Source organism: Melanaphis sacchari, unplaced genomic scaffold (assembly GCF_002803265.2).
Source record: "Melanaphis sacchari strain LSU unplaced genomic scaffold, SCAv2.0 Contig41_pilon_pilon, whole genome shotgun sequence".
Lineage (NCBI taxonomy): Eukaryota > Metazoa > Arthropoda > Insecta > Hemiptera > Aphididae > Melanaphis > Melanaphis sacchari.
Genome location: NW_020271269.1, coordinates 662,132 through 681,131, shown reverse-complemented (window position 1 = coordinate 681,131; position 19,000 = coordinate 662,132). Strand labels below are relative to the sequence as shown.

The window sequence follows — 19,000 nt, the reverse complement described above, 5'->3', positions numbered from 1 at the left end:
GTAATAGACCGTATATTTTCTAAGCTTTACTGACACCGAACCGAAACATTTCTGAATTCGGGCGTTGTCCAAATTAAAAGATTTCCTGTGCTTTATCCGAATGATATTATTGTCTTATATTGTATAGTATATATATTGTCTTAAGAACTATTTTACCGTTATTTTATATTTTCTTTCGAGAATTAAAAACAGTTCATATCGATTTTTATATTTTTATCTTGATCAATTACTTTTGATATTATAACAATAGTTCAGAAATTCTTTTATTTTTTACTTGCAACAACACACATACAACATTATAATTTCGATTATAATTCAATTTTAGATTATTATTCAAGTGTTGTTCAATGCTATTATATTATGCATAAAAAATTATTAGCTATTGTACTTATTACATTTTTACATATCAAAATAGCACATTTTACAAATTTTAGAATTGAAAATTGAAAACATTTAAGATACTAAATTTATTATTATAACTTTAAAAACTAGATTAATAGTATTTCGTCAATAAGTTTTTTTTTTTTAGTCCATAGATAATTTTTAAAATATTATGTTCAATTAACTCGGATAACAAATCAGATAATAAATATAACAAATATATATATAAGAGTAAAAATTACATATATACTATAATATTTATATTAAAAAGATCTGAAACAAATTTTTACTTGAAAGGTTTTTATTAATTTTTTTCAAACGCCTAATTATGTAATAATATTATGGAATTATAACAATTATAATTAATATCATTCTACTAATTTCATTATTTCTTAAAAACAGCACCAGAAGTTTACTTATGTTCTTTGGGCGAATGCGCTGGATACTCTTACCCCGTTGATTGGTGGTCGCTAGGCGTTACACTTTACGAAGTCATGTCAAGGTGCCGACCGTACGACATTCATTCTAGCACAACACCGAGAGAAGTTAGATCAATGTTGATGAATTCATCAGCGTCAACGGCAATACCACCAAAATGTTCAGATCAATTGAGTGAATTATTTCAAAGAGTAAGGAACAATAAAAAATTTATTGCACATTTTTTAGCATGTACTGATATTAATTAATGTATTAAATTCTACTATAACAGAGTCATTTAGGGACCATCTATCGACACCAATATTGCCTATTCATCAAATTTAATATTGATGTATTATAAGCATCTATATTTTTAAACTATAAAATAAGTTTTAACTTTTAAAACTTGTCATTGTTCAACATGTGTGAATAATAAAGGTAATAGAACAATTCATCATAATAAAGAACTGAAACTAGGGCGTGTCAAAAGATATGACCGGGGTACTTGAACTTGATAAAATATTATAGAATGCATAATATATTATATTAATTAATAATTATTATTTTAATTGATAAATTATTAAATTTTAAATTTGTACAATATAACTTTAACTTATAGCTGCAATAAAAACTCTATGAACTACATTAGGAGTGAAACTACATGGTTCTAAATTATTCTTACTATGATTATATGCTTCAAAAAAAGTTCTCAAAAACACTGTAGGTACCTAAATACAATTATAGTTATAATAAATCATGAATACGATTTTAACAATCAATACCTATTCAATTGTTTGTACGTTTATTGACTTTTGTGAAGTATGGTACTAAAATATTTTAATCAATCAACTTATTACCGAATACTGGAAATAGAAAAAATTTTACACAGTCAAAGAAAATAAAGAAAATAGTTCATGCAGATAATTATATTATTTGGTAAATATTTTTTTACAGTATACACTATACACTTATAATAGAATCGCTATTTTTTCTGATTTACAATGTTTACCCATTATAAACTAATCAAATAGATGTTGAGGAAAAGAATGTTTGTAAATGTTTGTCCCTAGGCGCCAAAGGCTTGACAATGTCTGAAACATAGTGATATAATAGTTTCAATTGTTTTACGACTACTTTTGTAAAGAACAAAATATAACTATAAAGATTCTGTGGATATAAAACACTCATCAAAACAATTAATAAAATAATATTTATATTGTTTTTGTAAAACTAATATTTGAAGTAAAAAAAAAAAGTGAAAAATAAAAATATTTTAATTTTTTTACGAAATGATTTAATTGTAACATAATGTTTACTTTATCTACATAATAATCCATATATTAGTAAAATAATATAATATAATATTAACATTTTTTATTCTTGAAAATCGTATTTATAGTTATAAAATAGATAGTCGTAGTTGCTTCAGCAATTTAAATAATAGCTAACTTTATATTGATTTAAATTAACTTTTAAATATATTATGGATCTTTGTAAGTTTATACAATATAAATATAAAATAAAGCTATAATTAGTATAAAATATTTTTTTGGTTATACTTGTGATATAGGTACGTATTTATTATAGGAAACTGGATTTTTTCGACATCTTAGTTTTAAGTTTTAACATTTATTTTACACTGTTATTATATTGTATTGAATATGTTTATGATGTTTATGAAAAGAACTTCGTTAAAATTTACTAAAGTTTATTTTTTTCAATTTTAACGGAAAGATTTTCCAAAGATGTTATTTGAAGTAACTAGTAAACTTAGAGATTAGTGGTCTAAGATAGTTTTAGGTTCGTAAAACTGTTGATAGTGTTGGAAAATGCAGGTACCTAAATATCTATAAGTGTACAGTATATATTATAGTCTTATGGTTCACTATATTATATCATGGATAATTTTTAATTGGTTATTTTTTTTTGGTTGAGGAGATTACGAAATTATGTTCAACGTACTATCAAGAAGAACTTAAATATAGTATATCATTATAAGATTAATAAATTATCATAAATAACCAAAAGTCTTTGATTGCTGGTGTTAAAGTTAATCAAAGAAAGTGCAAATTACTTTGTTTTAGTTTTTCTTTTAACTTGTCATTATATTATTGTTTTCTCTTTAAAAAAATTCAGATCATTATTAAAATACATTTCAGAGAACATAGTATAAGAAAGCTTGTTAATTTTTTTCAAAATATGAACATTCTAAGACAATACTTTTTGTAACATAGTATAAATATAAATAAAACTAAACATAAATAAAAATGTTATATTATGTATTATAATTTAGTTAAATATATATTTTTTAATTTATTGTTAATAGGTACATAAATTTAATTAAAGATTCAACAAAAATTCTATACAGTTTTCACCTTTAAAAATAAATTCATAATAATATATTCATACAACACAAAATAAAAATAAAAATCAAAGAACTTATTTTATCAAAATCATATTTGAAAAATTAATCAACAGTAAGATGAATAAATATTTTTAAATAAATCATCTATAACAATATAATAGTACATTTTTTATAGCTATGTATGGATAAATGTTGAAAGTGAAAGAATAAAAATGATTCTTGGTCATAATTCTTCATCAAACTGTGATTAAAATATAACGGTTATAAGTTGTGTTTTTTACTTTTATAATAATAATTATTATTAGTATTATTAAAATCATTATTTTAGCTGTTGTGCATTAACCCAGAGAAGAGAATCACCACGGTCAAGAAACTGAAATCCATTCCATGTATAAGTCGATACAATTTCGGAATGATATTAGAAAAACAAATCAGGCCACCGTTTACGCCACCAGTAAGTTTTACGCAATAACAATACTTGGATATAGAACTATACAATATTCATTTTTTGAACTTGAAGTTGTTATTTGCATGAAAACCAATAGTTTCAAAACAATTAAGAGTATTAAAACATGTTTTAATTATTGGTATCTTATTTAATAGCGTGAAATAATATACAATTGTGATATGATAGTACAACCAAAAATCTGACTTTTAAATTTATCTACGCTTCAATGCGATGTATTTTAGACAAATAGTATGAACTTTAACAATTCAATTTTAACCAATCTCAATAAAATCCGTATAAATTAACCCAGCACAATGCTATCGCCATAACTATCTACTGAACAACAAAAAGCAATATAAATATATATCATACAATATAATAGATACGCATACACAATAATACTGTTAAAACTATTTAATTGAATTGAATATCTCAAATTTTGGAACTTTTGATCATATATTTTAAAATGAAGGAACTAAACGCTTAAAAATTATCATTTTACATCAAATATTACTGTATGCATTATTTTCACACAACATGATGTAAAAAAATAAAGTTTAAATGTTTTTTAAATATTTTATGCGTATGTTCATTGTTTAAAATATGGACACACCCCTATAAGTTTTGATTTAATACAATACTGTCACAAAATAGAAACAAGAAATTAATAATATTAAGTTTACTCACCTAAATGAACGTACTGTTATATTTTTTAGGGTCTATGCAATAACTTTAAAGCATATTACACGTCATACAAAATTATATATTATACTAATAATAATAAAGATAATTTATGAAACACTTGCTTTTCCTATAGATTTTAAAATAAATTTTTCAAATTGTTTAGAAATTCACATTTTAAGTGAATATAATTATCTTTTATATAATAAAAAATGAATAGCAGTCATTACATACAATTTCGAGATTAAATTGAACTGACTTTTTCATTAAAATAACATTTTGTTTTAAAATGCAAATATATACTATTAAAAATAACTAAATAGATATAAATTAAGGTAAAAAATAAAGTTGTAATGAAGTAATTAAAAAAAAAAAAAAAAAAATGTAATAAAACAAGAGTTAAAGTATATGAACATTTTTTGGGGGGAATTAAGGTAAATAATTATTCTTGTTTTATAATTTTGATATTTTTTTTTTTTTAAGTAAAATAATAAACTTATAAGCCCATTGAAACTGTATAACGTAAATTTAAATAAATTATACAAGCCTACCTTATACTATATTCGTATTTAATGTTTAATTAGTCGTGGTTACTTGCTATATATTTAGAAAGATCGGCTGAACTGCGATCCGACGTTTGAATTGGAAGAGATGATCGTTGAACCCAACCCATTACATCAAAAGCCTAGACGTTTAGCAAAGCAAAGGTCGCTCAGAACTTCCATGACAAATGAAGTAAGGATGTTTATTCTCGTGAAAAACTTAGTAATTAATTGTTCATAGTTTATTCAGGACACAGAAGTTAATAGACAACTTCAAAATTTCAAATGCTATAATCGTGAGAAAGAACTAGAAAGACGAGAAATGGAACGTAAAGAACACGACTGGGAGCAGGAACTCATTAAAGCCATGAATGCTTCGACGATACCAGCAATGTAATTTCGAACACTATAAGTAATAAATTTAGATTAATAAGAAACACGAGAAGTGAATAAAACATAAAAGTGCGAAATACAAAAAATAAAAGTTACAGCTCATTGTATTGGACCAAAAATAAAATTAAGTGAATATTAGGATTGTTTAAGACATTTTTAAACGTATCTTCAAACGGTATTTATTCGATAACCCGGAACGGGATTCGATACCTATACAAAGGCTAATTAATTGGTTATTTTAATTGCATCGTAAATCGCACTCGTAAAATCCGGTAGTGTTGTAGGTATACGCCTATACAACGTAATTGTGTTTCAATGTCGATTATATTTTAGGTAGTTTGTTTAATTATCGTTATTGTAACGTCCACGTTGAGGGGGCATTACAATATTAATCTCTTTATTGTACCAAACATTACTATTTTCTACTAGTGATTGTTTGCGCTGTTAAAATGTCTATCATAAGACTGCATCTTTAAGTGATAAATTACATTGATGACCACAGTTTTAATTCCTAATGAAACCTGCTGCATTTTAAACAATATTTTTCCTATACTATTCGTAATGTGACTTAGTATGCCTCACTTTTTTATTAGGGTATTTAATATAATAATTTTATTTTTATATAATATGAAAACTTGTAAACTATAATATTTGTATGTACATTGATCTTTAGTATTTATCAAAATACTTGCCACTTCTATATTTTCTATATTACATTTCGGTATTAACTGTATATCTACAATACCATTTTTTTAAAATTCAGAACAAAAGTTATCACAAAGTTATTTTAATTGTTGCAGCAACTTCTTGTTTTTTTTTTTTTTTTTTGTTACTGAAAATTCTTTTTATTTATCAGAAATGCTATTAATATACTACAAAAATTAAAGATAGACAGCTGACATTTATTAAAATTACCAGAAAAATATTCTGAAAAACTTCTTAAAAATATTATTTATTTAATAAATACATTATATACATAAACGTATATATAAACATAAATTTACTATACATTATTTTCAATACGATAATTTAAATTTCAAAACATAATCAGATATTGATGTGTACCATCCTTATTCATTTTTTTTCATTCTATCAATTTAATTATAGTACGATATAAGATATATTATTATATACTATTTTTACGCTATTTTAAATATCTACCATGATATAAATTTCAAAACCTAGATAAAACATGTACAGAAATCCTTATTTCTGTTTTCCTAGTTTATCGTTGTACGGTGTAATATATTGTGTCTCCGTAGTAGTTTATATAAGTATAAACTATTTTTAAACTAGACGTTTATCATGAAAATACGTTAAATATAATTTTAAAACATTATAAGTATATTGATACATATTATGCATATTAAACTGTATGATATACTTATATTCAAGACCACACACTTAATAAATTATTTTCATATGTGATAAATAATGTTTTACAAAACTTACTAAAATTGGTATTTGTCGATTTAAGACAGATGATGTTTTAATCGACAAAATTGCATTTTTTTTCTGTACCTATAATACAAATTAAACCAACATATTTCAGTAATAAAATCAAAAACTTGACTACTTCTTTGAAATAAATATTAAATACATTTATTGCTTGGTACTATTATATGTTATTTTATACACATTAAATAACTAAAAATGTTTTTAAGTAGATAAAATTTTTATTTTGTTTTGATAATATTGAATTTTTCATTTTATTTCTAAATAATGACTTCTAGCTAAATTTGTAAACTATCGTAAACATTTATAAGAAAAGTTTAGTAATTTGGTTTTGTTATTGATCCTATATTTTTACAACATATTCAACTTATTCAAATATATATAGGTGTTGTGCGAAAAGAAAACACCAAGCAGTGTTGTTTATAATTTTCCATACCTATGTTATTATTAATAATTTTCAAGTAGATGTATACTTACAACAAGAACGTATTAAATAAATAATTGAATTCTTAAATAAATAACTAGTTAATAAACAGCACCAATCAAAATGTTGAACTACAATTTTTAGATAAGTAATATAAATAATTTGAATGCATTTTTTTTTTTTTTTTTTACTTACGATTGGAATTAAAGTTAAATAAATTTCATAATATCAGTTATACTCACACAATACAAAGTCTATTCAATTAATTTTTCATACTTCATATTTTTTTTCATAAGGTACCCATACAAATAAAAATAACTGAATAAAATTAAACATTTTTAAAAACCTTCACAATGTATCTGTAATTATCTTAATTATTAGGCATAATTCCAATGTACTATGGCACTTAAAAAAAGTAACAAGCAAAAAAAAAAAAAAATGAATTATTTTTATACATCTTTGAATGAATTATTAATAGCTAATATTAGTTTTGATAAATTTAATTAAAAACAATACATCTTTGTATAGTATTTTCCACATGTAAAATGTGAGATTTTTTTATAACAATAATATTTTAATTATTCTCGGTATGTTTCACAAACAAATCGTAATTAAAACACTAAAAGAAAAAGGCAACAGGACAATCCGAGCTGATAATTAAACACATTATATACATTATATATATATGTGTGTGTAATATGTGTGAATACGTTGTGTCTCATAACTAAATACAACGAATAAAAATAAAACTTAATTACGTTTTATATACTTTTATTTTAAATTATTCATCGTGGGGTTGTCACACAAATCAGTTTTAGTTTTTCTGACAAAAAAAAAATTATAACTTAGTTTTCTTTTCTTGAGTCAAAACATAATATATTCGAAAATATTTTTAGTGTTATTTTCCGACAAAAAACGGCTTTACGGTAGTAATGTTGTCAAAAATACTTCAACAATTTATAGTAAATATAGCCTTACATTCGGTAAAAACTAAACCTAAATTTACGTTGAATATTGAACGGTTCAATAAAAATAGCAACTAGTTTAATCACGTAATTTTTTGGTCGCGTTTTATTATGTGTTATATACCGAGTGTATTAGCTAATGTCATTGTCATCAGAAAGATAAAATACAATTAAAAAAAAAAAAAGAAATTGTTTCTTTATAATTACATTGTGATTTTTTTAATCTTAACCATGAACAGTATGACATACATTATATACACTATTTATTGTATTAACCGCGCGATTGACATAACTTTTTAAAATGCTGACAGATATTTCTTTTTAAAGTCTTATTTTTATAAAAATAATATTATACAGTCTGTCATATTATGCTCATATAAAACTAAATAATTCATTATGAAAATCAAAATAAAATTTTACATAGTGGTAGATAATATCTATAGACCGAATTGTAGCCGTTAATAAAAATAAATAGCTCAACTATGCCGATTCGAGGGATTATTCCGAGCCGATAGTCCACAATTCCGACGGTTTTACAATAATAATAATAATAATAATAATATTATTATAACAACGTCGAATCTTTGTCCTACGCGCGCTGTTATAATAATATGTAAATGACGGGTAACAAAAAAAATATTTCCGTGTTTATGTACAGCGTCCCGACCATGGTGACGGACAGGGACGGCGGAAGTGACTTGTTGACGGTTCCCATGATGGCGACCGAACGGCGGCGGTCCAGTTGCAAGCTGAACATCTCGCCTGTCAGTATCCAGACAAGACTGCTTTCTACGCCAGCCGATTCTGGCAGCTGATACAAAAACGAGGCACAGTGAAATCGAATGCCACCGAAAATCTATTGACGATAATATTATTTTGTTTAATGTTATTATTACTCTTTGTATTTATTTATTTATTTATTTTTTAATATTATCACTCCTTTGTGACCGTCATATCAAACGTATATTATTATAACGCGCGTACCACTTACTCACAATCGACGCGTGGGTGAAACAACAACTGCATTGATAATACCGATTATGATGATGATGACGATAATAATAATAATAATAAACTGCTCGAACAATTCATATTACAACGTACGTATTACAAAACAGAAACGATATTAGATAATATGATATTGTCATTATCAGATTACGATATACTTAAATGTCCAGGAATCGTCCATCATCACGTTATCATTTATCCGTTATAAACAATAATTCTAGGTATAAGGGTACTAACGGAGTTCAAGTACCGTGATAATTATTTCAATAACTACGACTTTTGTTGTGTATGAGCTATAAATCAACAACGTAATTAAAAAGCGTTTTAAAAAATAAAATAAGTAATTTAATTGAATGATTAAAAAAATATTTTCATTCACAGATGTTGCAAGTGCTTTTCGAACAATTTTGTTTATATAAGTACCTATATATTATTATATAGGTATTATATATTATTAGGAAACAATTAAAATGGGTTTTATACATCAAAATAGTATTCGTATACACACACACACACACACACACACACACACACACACACCCACACACACATACACACACACACACACACAATGTGGCCCACAGTGTTTTCCAGTTTGTCTATGTTCACTCTGTATTATATAATATTATATATTATTTTGTACATTTAATATGTGTATTGCAGTAAAATGTATGTTAATTCATTATTAAATTGTGTTGTTTTACAGTAAACTTTGATATATGGTTTATAATGTTTGTATAGATCACTTATTAATGATTAATAATGAGATGTTAATTCTAAAACAAATTAAGAATAATAGTTATTACTTAACGAATTGTCTAGAATAAAAGCCATGTTTTTTTTCTTGGTCAATAAATATTACCAAGCCAAAAATTGATATTTCTGATGTAATTTATTTTTTTAATTAAAGAAAAACATGTTACTATGAATCTAATGAAATATCATCAACTAACTAAATTTTGATATAAATAAACATTTTAACCAACGATAGCCCATTTGATCACTGTTAATCTACTTGCTAAAAATTTAAACATTTAAAATATTTTATACACACTTTTTATTTGAACGTATACTATCCATTATGCACACATATATTTTAATTATACTACATATTAACATTATTAACAGTAACATAAAATTTTACCCAAGCACATCGTTGGATTAAAATGTATAGATTTTATTTTCGGTTTCTTTTTTTTTCCAGTAAAACCCAATAAAATACGCATACTATACTCGTACGTATAAATCTTCCTACAAAAAATCAGAAATATTGGTTCTTAAATAAATTAACTTAAAAAATGTAATTTATAAATGGTTATACGCAGTCAAAAGTTAGTAATAATAAAATTAGTGAGTTTATTTCAAAGTTAGAACTTTTTTTAACTGTATTATTTAGAATAAAATTTTTTTTTGAATTCATATTTTAACAATTATCCAAAAATAAAATAAATAGAGAATGAGAAAAATAAATCTGATATAAATATTTCGGCTTTACCAAAAATCGTTTTTTTTTTTTTTTAATGTCGTGTAACAATTTATCATTAAAATAAAGTAAAAATTACAGATAAAATAAATATGAACATAAAAAGCTTTTTGGACATAAAGCAACTGCATCTTATCATATAGTATTATAGTATTTAATAGCTGATATATAAAAAATATAAAAGTTAGTTTTGAATTTTTTTCATTATTTCAACCCCACAATAATTACAGAAAGGTCGAAATAAAATTTAAATAAAATTCTGTGTCTCAAACACTGCCCAAAAAAAAAAAAAAAAAATTGACGAAAAAATAATTATAACAAAGTGAGATGTATATGAATTCAAATCATTAATCATTAATCAAGCATTTTTCCATCTCTGCAATCTAATTTGACCTCGATAAACTAGACAACTAAAAAAGAAAAAATTGATATCAAATATACTCACAAATCTCAAAATTTTATATTTTAATAAAAACATTAATTGTATTTTTTATAAAAATATAGCACTATGATTTATAAAATATTATGTTTAAATAAAAATACTGCACAAAATTTATCATTAAATATATTACATTTTAATAAATACCTATACGTTTAGTTGCATACAAGGTAGTTGTATTCAAGGTTCCACAAAAATCTTCTTCTTACTATAATAATAATAATTGTACTAAACACTGGTAATGAGAAATTTATTATTGAACACGAGTTTTAATTACGATTTTTTTTTTTATTCAAATATTGTACATTATGTTGATAATGACTTTATAAATTATAAACAATTTGTATTGTAGCATTTTTTTTTTTTTTTTTTTTGTATTGTAAATAAAAAACTTTTTTACATTTAACATTATTTAGTAATGGTTAGAACTTTGCAAGTAAATTATTTATTATTTTATACAACTTTCAGGGTTATTATTAAGGTAATTAGAAACTGTATCTATTTGTCTATTATGATCATAATACCAAAAAATGTGACATTTTGTAAAATCCCTAAAAGTCAAATTAAGAGGACTAAAATATATTCTATTTAGATTATTAAAAATATGTTGTATTTAATATATAGTACTCATTGTTTTAACATTCCAACTACTTAGAGCGTATACGACTGTAATTTTTATTCAATACAAGCAGGTATAATATACTTACCTTGAAAACGTATGAAACGTACAACCAACTTCAATTGAATAAGATAGAACAGTTACTTAAATAATAATAATAATATACTTAGAGAAGAACCCAATTATAAATATATAAAACGATATTTTTTTTTCAACAATAAATATTCAATAATTTTATTCTGGTAACATATTTTATAGATAATATTTAGTACGATTTCCTATTGTACAAGTATAAACAATGAAATTGTATTTTAAATTAACTTTTAACATACTTGGTTTTACTGAAAACTATCTTAAACAAATAAAGATACACATTGGAAAATTATGAATATTTTAAATCAATGATCACTGTTAAACTAAAAGTTAAATAAGTAGCTACTATTTATATTTATCTTTAATAACAATTCAAATGAAACTTTTGTTTAGTTATTTATTTTAAATTTCAAATTGTTAAAATATAATAAATTTATTCATTAAAAATAACCACAGTTCAAATTTTGATTACCACCTATTTACTTAATTAGCGATCCAGAAAATATTTTCTTTCAATCTACATGAACCATGGGCAAATATACTTTTTATATTACCATCCAACAAACAATCATAATATCAGCTATAAAAAAAAAAGTATAAAAATAAATACTTAAATAGCCTATAAAATTAGAAAAATCGTATTTATATTACCTCATCACATGCAATAGAATTTACAAGATCAATATAAAGCATATCACGAGCATTATCGATGCAAATCTATAAAATAAGGAAAATATTTAATTATTATTTATTACATACGAAAAAAACAATGCTTAGTAAAACTGCGTCTATCAACTTCAATTAACAATTATATTTTAATTATATATTAATTTATTTTACAAGCTGTAATAAGATAGACATAAGTGTATAATACAATATTATTAATAAGTTTCAATGAAAGTACATAATATATCCTTAAAACAATCAACAATGATATTAGTATAAAACGTGTTATATTTCAAATTAATATTTATAAATTATTCGTTTAAAATAATAAAAACATTAAACTATGCATTTTTAATAAATCATCGAAATAGACACTCCTGTATTCATGAGCTTACTATAAATTAGTAAAACCAATAATAAATATTAATATATAACACTTATTATAAGGGAATTATCAATGATTATAAATATATAATAAGTCAACTCTTTCAAATATCAATCAGGTCATTAGTTATTATATTGAAATACATTATCCTAACCAACATATAAATTTAAAAAAGGTATACCATTATTTTATTTAGTTATTACAAAATATGTATTAATGTATGATTAAAGTTAAAAATTATTTTCAGAAATTTTTCTACAGCTCTATTAGTAAATATTGATGTATAAATTTAAAATATCGATCTATTAATTATTAATTTGTTTATAAATATTTTTGAAATTTAGATAAATTATGAACACACCTCCTTCGTGAATGTAAAGAAATCTTAAGAATCATAATATTTATATTTATGTAGTCCCTAATAATAGGCTCCTTACATGAAAAAAAGTAAGTTATTAAATCAATTGATGTATGACCATTTTCAAAATGGGTTGATGGTAAGTACTTATTCGAATATAAAAAGGATGAAAATTGCTAAGCAATACGATATAAGTAATTGATTAGAAAATTCACTAAAAAAAAATGGTGAAATACTAAAATTTTAATAGGTTATAACTAAAATTAAAATTATTTTCATGCGTAAATAATATTTTTAATGATACTTTTTAATTACCACACAAATAACTAATATTTCAGTTTTTATTTAATAAAAAGGTACCTCTTTAGTTTTATTTTCTAAAATCTATTTTTCTAGACCCATTTCCTTTTTATTTAAGATTGAGTGCTCGAGATTCCTCTAATTTTTTTAATCGCTGCCACTGCTTTCGAAAACCGGCTGAATTGCATATTTTATACTTGTGGATGACACACTTTTCCTCGTCACCCACCTCCAATATTTTTATGGCATCATTAAAATTATAAATTTTAATTTTTGTCAAGTTTTTAAAATTGATGTCACTTTTTTGATTAATTGTAAACTTCACTTTTTTACTAAACTATAAAAAAACGTATTAAATCACATTATTATTTTTTTATCTGACTAAATCGATTTTTTTACGCTATTTATTTTTATTATTAATTTGATAATAAACTTACTTCAATTTCATATTTTTTTGTTTTTTTTTTGGTAAATGGTTTTTGTCTTCTATAAGTCATGCACCTCATCTTTGTATGTATAATACAAAATTATGAAATAAAAATAACAAAAAATTTTTTATCATCTGTCTTTATGTAAAAATGGTGCTATTCATATTAAATATAAATCTGAAATAACATAAATGTATAAATTTTAAACTAAAGTATAGATAGTATAGATAATAGATATTCATGAACAAGACATACGTTTACATTTTTTATTTATTTTCCATTCTATATTTATCATTAATAACAGTACATAGTATGTAATTTTTCGATAGATTATACATGTGTTCATATTCACTTAAAAAGTTAGATGGATGTCAAGTCGATTCGCAAATGTATGTTTCATTTAAAAAATAATCTTACATTTTAAATAAACAAGGATCTTATTTATTTTTTTTAATCCATTTCATTCAAACTTGGGATAAAAATATATGTTAGCTAAATTTTATATTTAAATAGATTCTATAATCAATAGGTAAAATAGGATGAGATTGTTTATACTATTTAATAAATCTACTTAATCTTGGATAGTAATCGATTATGTCAAAAATTAGTTTTGCATTAAAATTTTCGATTTCCTTGAAATATTTTTATTAATTTCAGTAAATTTGAAAATTATTGTCTTTTTTTTTTATTTTTATTTCCCAAAGGTTAGTCGGTACTATAGAATTAACTAACTCACTGAGACAAACATGATTGAAAAATCGATAGTTTCATTGCTCTGCTCAAAATATAAAATATATTACTTACACTAGGTATAAATCCACCAAATAAAGCTTCATTTTTTATTATTTTTTTTTTTTTTTTATTATTCGACAAACTTGTCCTACAAATACAATGTGGGCAGTACACTTTGATACCTTGTACTATAATACAAATAACTTATTACACAATATTTCAAGTTCAATAGAAAAGATACTTTACTTTATAAACAAACTATGGAAATACCAATTCTTGGTCACTAGGCAATTATTTTTTAATTAATTTATGTTTTTAACCGTGGCCAAATCATACATAATGTGCAGACTTATGAATGTTATAGATTTATCAAAGTCACTTACCTTGTATGTATGATAATATGTATTATAATTTATAATACAAATAAGAAAAAGTATAGAAATAGTTAGTTATAAGTAATTGCATAGAAATACTGATTTTTTAAAATTAGAAATATTATTATTTGACGGTTTTATCACTACATAATAAAATACATTTTTTTCGTGATACCCCTGGTTGTATTTTTCTGTTGAATTCGTTTTGACACAATCCGTTTAATGTAATCGTGGTCTTTCCAATGGTCTCTTACCTACTGGATTATCTTCATGTTATGGGCTACGAGATATACTAATAATATAAATATATCATAATATAATATTCATGAGCTACGAGATATGCTAATATGTAATATAATGTGTAATATTGCTATAGATGTTAGTAATAGTAATCTAAATATATATGTGATCTAATAATTATAATTAGATTCATATTTTGTAAAAACATTGTAATAAATCAAAATAGTAGTTATTAGGCGAGGTCGTTTTGCATTTACAAAAATTACCAGTAAGACGATAACATCTTGGAGGTTGTTGTTTCAAATGTGAAAACAATAAATTCCAAGAAATAATCTAAATTGGAAGGTTGACGATTAAAACAACAAGAGATTTTCTTGTATATAAGGGAGTCCGAAGACCAACAAGGGCAGATGTACCAGAGCTTACGAAGAACAGAGCAACTTCACGACACTCAGCCACTTTTTATATCAGTTACATGTATTTTATTTATACAGATTAAACATTATTGTAATTAAAAGTTGTACAATTCATTTTAATAACACCTTGGATCTGGATCTGATATTGGCACGCAACATTCAATTGTTTGTCTAATTATAGATCTATTTTTTGCATGTATGACTGTTCACGTCAACCCGTTTTTTTAAATTTCATATTCGATATTTGGTTTTTGGAACAGTTCTTTGAGTTCATTATTATATCGTTTCTGCTATTATCTTGTGTGAGAATAGCTTCCTTACTTATATTTTTCATCGTTGTAAAAATCAACCATTTCAAATATCAACCCAGTTATTTATTTATTTTGCAGAAACATAATGTTCTAAATATCGCATTAATTTAAATAAGCACCTTTACCATAATTTTCTATAGCTATTACAAATTTATTTATCTATAATTCAAGTTAAAAATTATTATAAAACTATTTTCAGAAATTTCCTACAGCTCCACTATAATTTAATATTTAGATATATAAATATATATGTATTCTCATACGACATGTCTTTAAACCTTTAGAAGTAAATGTTGATGTATAAATTTAAAATATCGATATATTTGTTATTTATTTATTTATTAATAAGATTAGATGGATTATAAACACGCCTCCTCCGTGGATGTAGGATTCTTAAAAATCACAAATAAAAATAAACATATCTACACTTTTCAAAATTTTCATATTTTTTTATATTTACTTGCATTAGCTTAATTATAAGTTTAACAAAAAAAAAACAACGATTTTAGTTATTTTGTTGAATCTTAAAAACATTTTTTATGGAAATTCAAAACATTACGTATATGTTTATACTTACCTAATACATAATTAACGTATTCAAAACATTTAGATTAATTTTATGCTACTGGGCTATAAAAATACATACCGTTTACTCATATTGACACAACATTTTATAAAAAAAAAGTGTTTTATTTATACCAATTTAATGATTAAATATTTAAATTATAACAAATGCAATGTTTTTGGAAATATCAATTTTCCTCACCGTTCACTAATAGCAAAATAATTTACTAGTAGTTCTCATTAATTTGTTTGTTTTACTATTTTCTGTTTTTCTACTTCTATCAGATAAAATTATAATTTAGAAAATTAAAATACAAATATTTTTTCGTTAGTAATTATAATATGTTTTAATACATATTTTGGTACGTTTATTACACTAAAATCTACATTCTGATAATAAATGTGTGTACCTTATGAATTAATTTATTACAAATTATAATATTACACCAAAATTTACTATACTTATAGTACTCAACCATACTACATAACATGTATTATTATAAGCATAAAAATATGACTAAGAAAACAACACGACTTTGACGTAAACTCGTTTTCGTTAAAAAAAAAGTCACGAAACTCGTTAACAAATTATAATACCAGCAGTTCTGTAATATAAAAATATATACAATTTATAAAATCAATAAAAAAATAATTTTTTATTAGTTTTTCGATTCTTGTTGTCTTGCATAGATGTAAAATTTAGTGCTGAGCCGTCCTTATATCTGTGTCTACAACAGACATCACTTTAATAAAATATTTATTTTTTGCTTCAAGAATGCATTGAATGTCTACAATTACCGACGAAGGCATTTCAAATATATAATAAATTTATGCAAAAATGATTTAATATTTATATTGAAAAAAATAAATTTTTCTTAATATCTGTCTCGATGATTTTCAAACAAGAATTTAAACCTGAAATATATGTCCCAAGATTCGGTAAAAAAAAATATTATCTTCAAATATTCCAATTAAACGGTTCATTTCAGTATTTAAACGGTTTATTTCGATAGCTAAACGCAGAACGTCCTGACTAATAATCGAAATTTTGTTACATTATCTAAATAATTATTAAACAGGTCAGAGGCTCGATTTTCACAGTTCAATTAAGAATTATTACTTGACTGTATATTACTTTTAAAAGTATCAATTTCTTTCTGTTGAAGTTTTACATAACTTAAAAATTGTTTTTCTACTTGATTTAATATCTGAAATAATTATTTTAGTATTACCAGCTTGAGAACCTCCAAACACATTCATGACTATAGCATAACTGACACTATATTTTAACATCATGTGTTTCAACTTTATATATAATAGTTATCCGACTATAATATGTCTTATCAAATCCAAGCCATTTGATATGCATTTGACTGTTTTTTTACGCATAATTTTTTTGATTAGATATTCGTTCAGATGATTGATTTTATGTATTTCCGCTGCGTTAAAACAACTAGCAATCAGCTTACCCGTATAATCTTCCAACTAATAAGTGACGGGTAATGTTTTATTTATTTTGATAAATTCAAATATTTCCGTAGACTAATTGGATAAATAACCTTTAGTAAACACGCCATATCCAATCGCCTATCATCTGATTCTAATTCCATCTTGATTATTTTTCTCATCGATTCCACCGTCTCCCCTTTAATATGGTAATAGAGTAATGATAATAAAAAAAAAAAAAAAAAAAAAATCTTTCTCAAATTAATTTCTAGCCTTCTTACGCATCTCCATATTTACATTTATGTAATTCTAATACTTTGTGTACCTATAAAAATATAAAAAGTTTGTAAAATCTGTAATATAAATGTGAAATAAAATATTTACTTTTTCAACTATTAACCCGTTTTCTATAGCATTTTGTAGATTACGGTAATGGATAATGTAATTAATCTTCTTTTCAAAAGTCACCATAAGTTTTTTTTTACTTACGATCCTACCAGTATTCCGTTACGTGGAAAGAACGGTAGGTCATTATGTTTGTCATGCAAGTATTGTGGATATACCATGTCAGCCTCATATACCCGTCCTTTATCTGATGTAAGTGTTAAATCGTCAATTTCATCTAATACAGGCTCAACCTAATTGAAACCACCATGGGTATATATCTGAGACATTGCCCCAGCCAAACAAGTTGTTACGTATAAAAATATAAAAACTAAAAAAATTTAAAAATGAATATTTATAGCCTTGAAAGATAAGCCACGATTTTGGTTTAGTCTCATCATACTCAAGCACTTTGTGGTTATTGGCTTTAGGGCTTTAGGGCTTTAGCATAACGCATGCTAACTTGTACTAGTCCACATTCAATGAGCTCTTTTGAAAAATAGATACCATCATACCATAAATCTTACGTTGTTAACTAACCTCGTGTAGATATTTGGAGAACTGTTCAATTTTATTAATTTTAATAATAAAGAAAATACTTATTTGAATAATAATAATATTATTTTATTAAATATGTTTCGCAATATTCCATTTAATATAAATCACGCCGAATCAATGCCAAA

At 23.8% G+C, this 19,000-nt stretch overlaps 1 protein-coding gene across 2 annotated transcripts in view; it reads left to right on the top strand.

Annotated features, from left to right (window-relative positions):
- Nucleotides 1–9,536, top strand: part of LOC112597447 (serine/threonine-protein kinase 32A) — an 84,848-nt gene extending 75,312 nt beyond the window's left edge. The window contains exons 8-12 of one of the 2 annotated variants that reach the window (XM_025343497.1): nt 784–1,010; nt 3,492–3,617; nt 4,902–5,027; nt 5,085–5,227; nt 8,730–9,536. In XM_025343497.1, the coding sequence (XP_025199282.1) occupies nt 784–1,010; nt 3,492–3,617; nt 4,902–5,027; nt 5,085–5,227; nt 8,730–8,886 (779 nt within the window). In that variant the 3' untranslated portion in view covers nt 8,887–9,536. Of the gene's footprint in view, nt 1–783; nt 1,011–3,491; nt 3,618–4,901; nt 5,028–5,075; nt 5,228–8,729 lie in introns of both variants that reach the window. The other variant, XM_025343496.1, reaches the window with a different exon arrangement.
- Nucleotides 9,537–19,000: the final 9,464 nt, after the last annotated feature.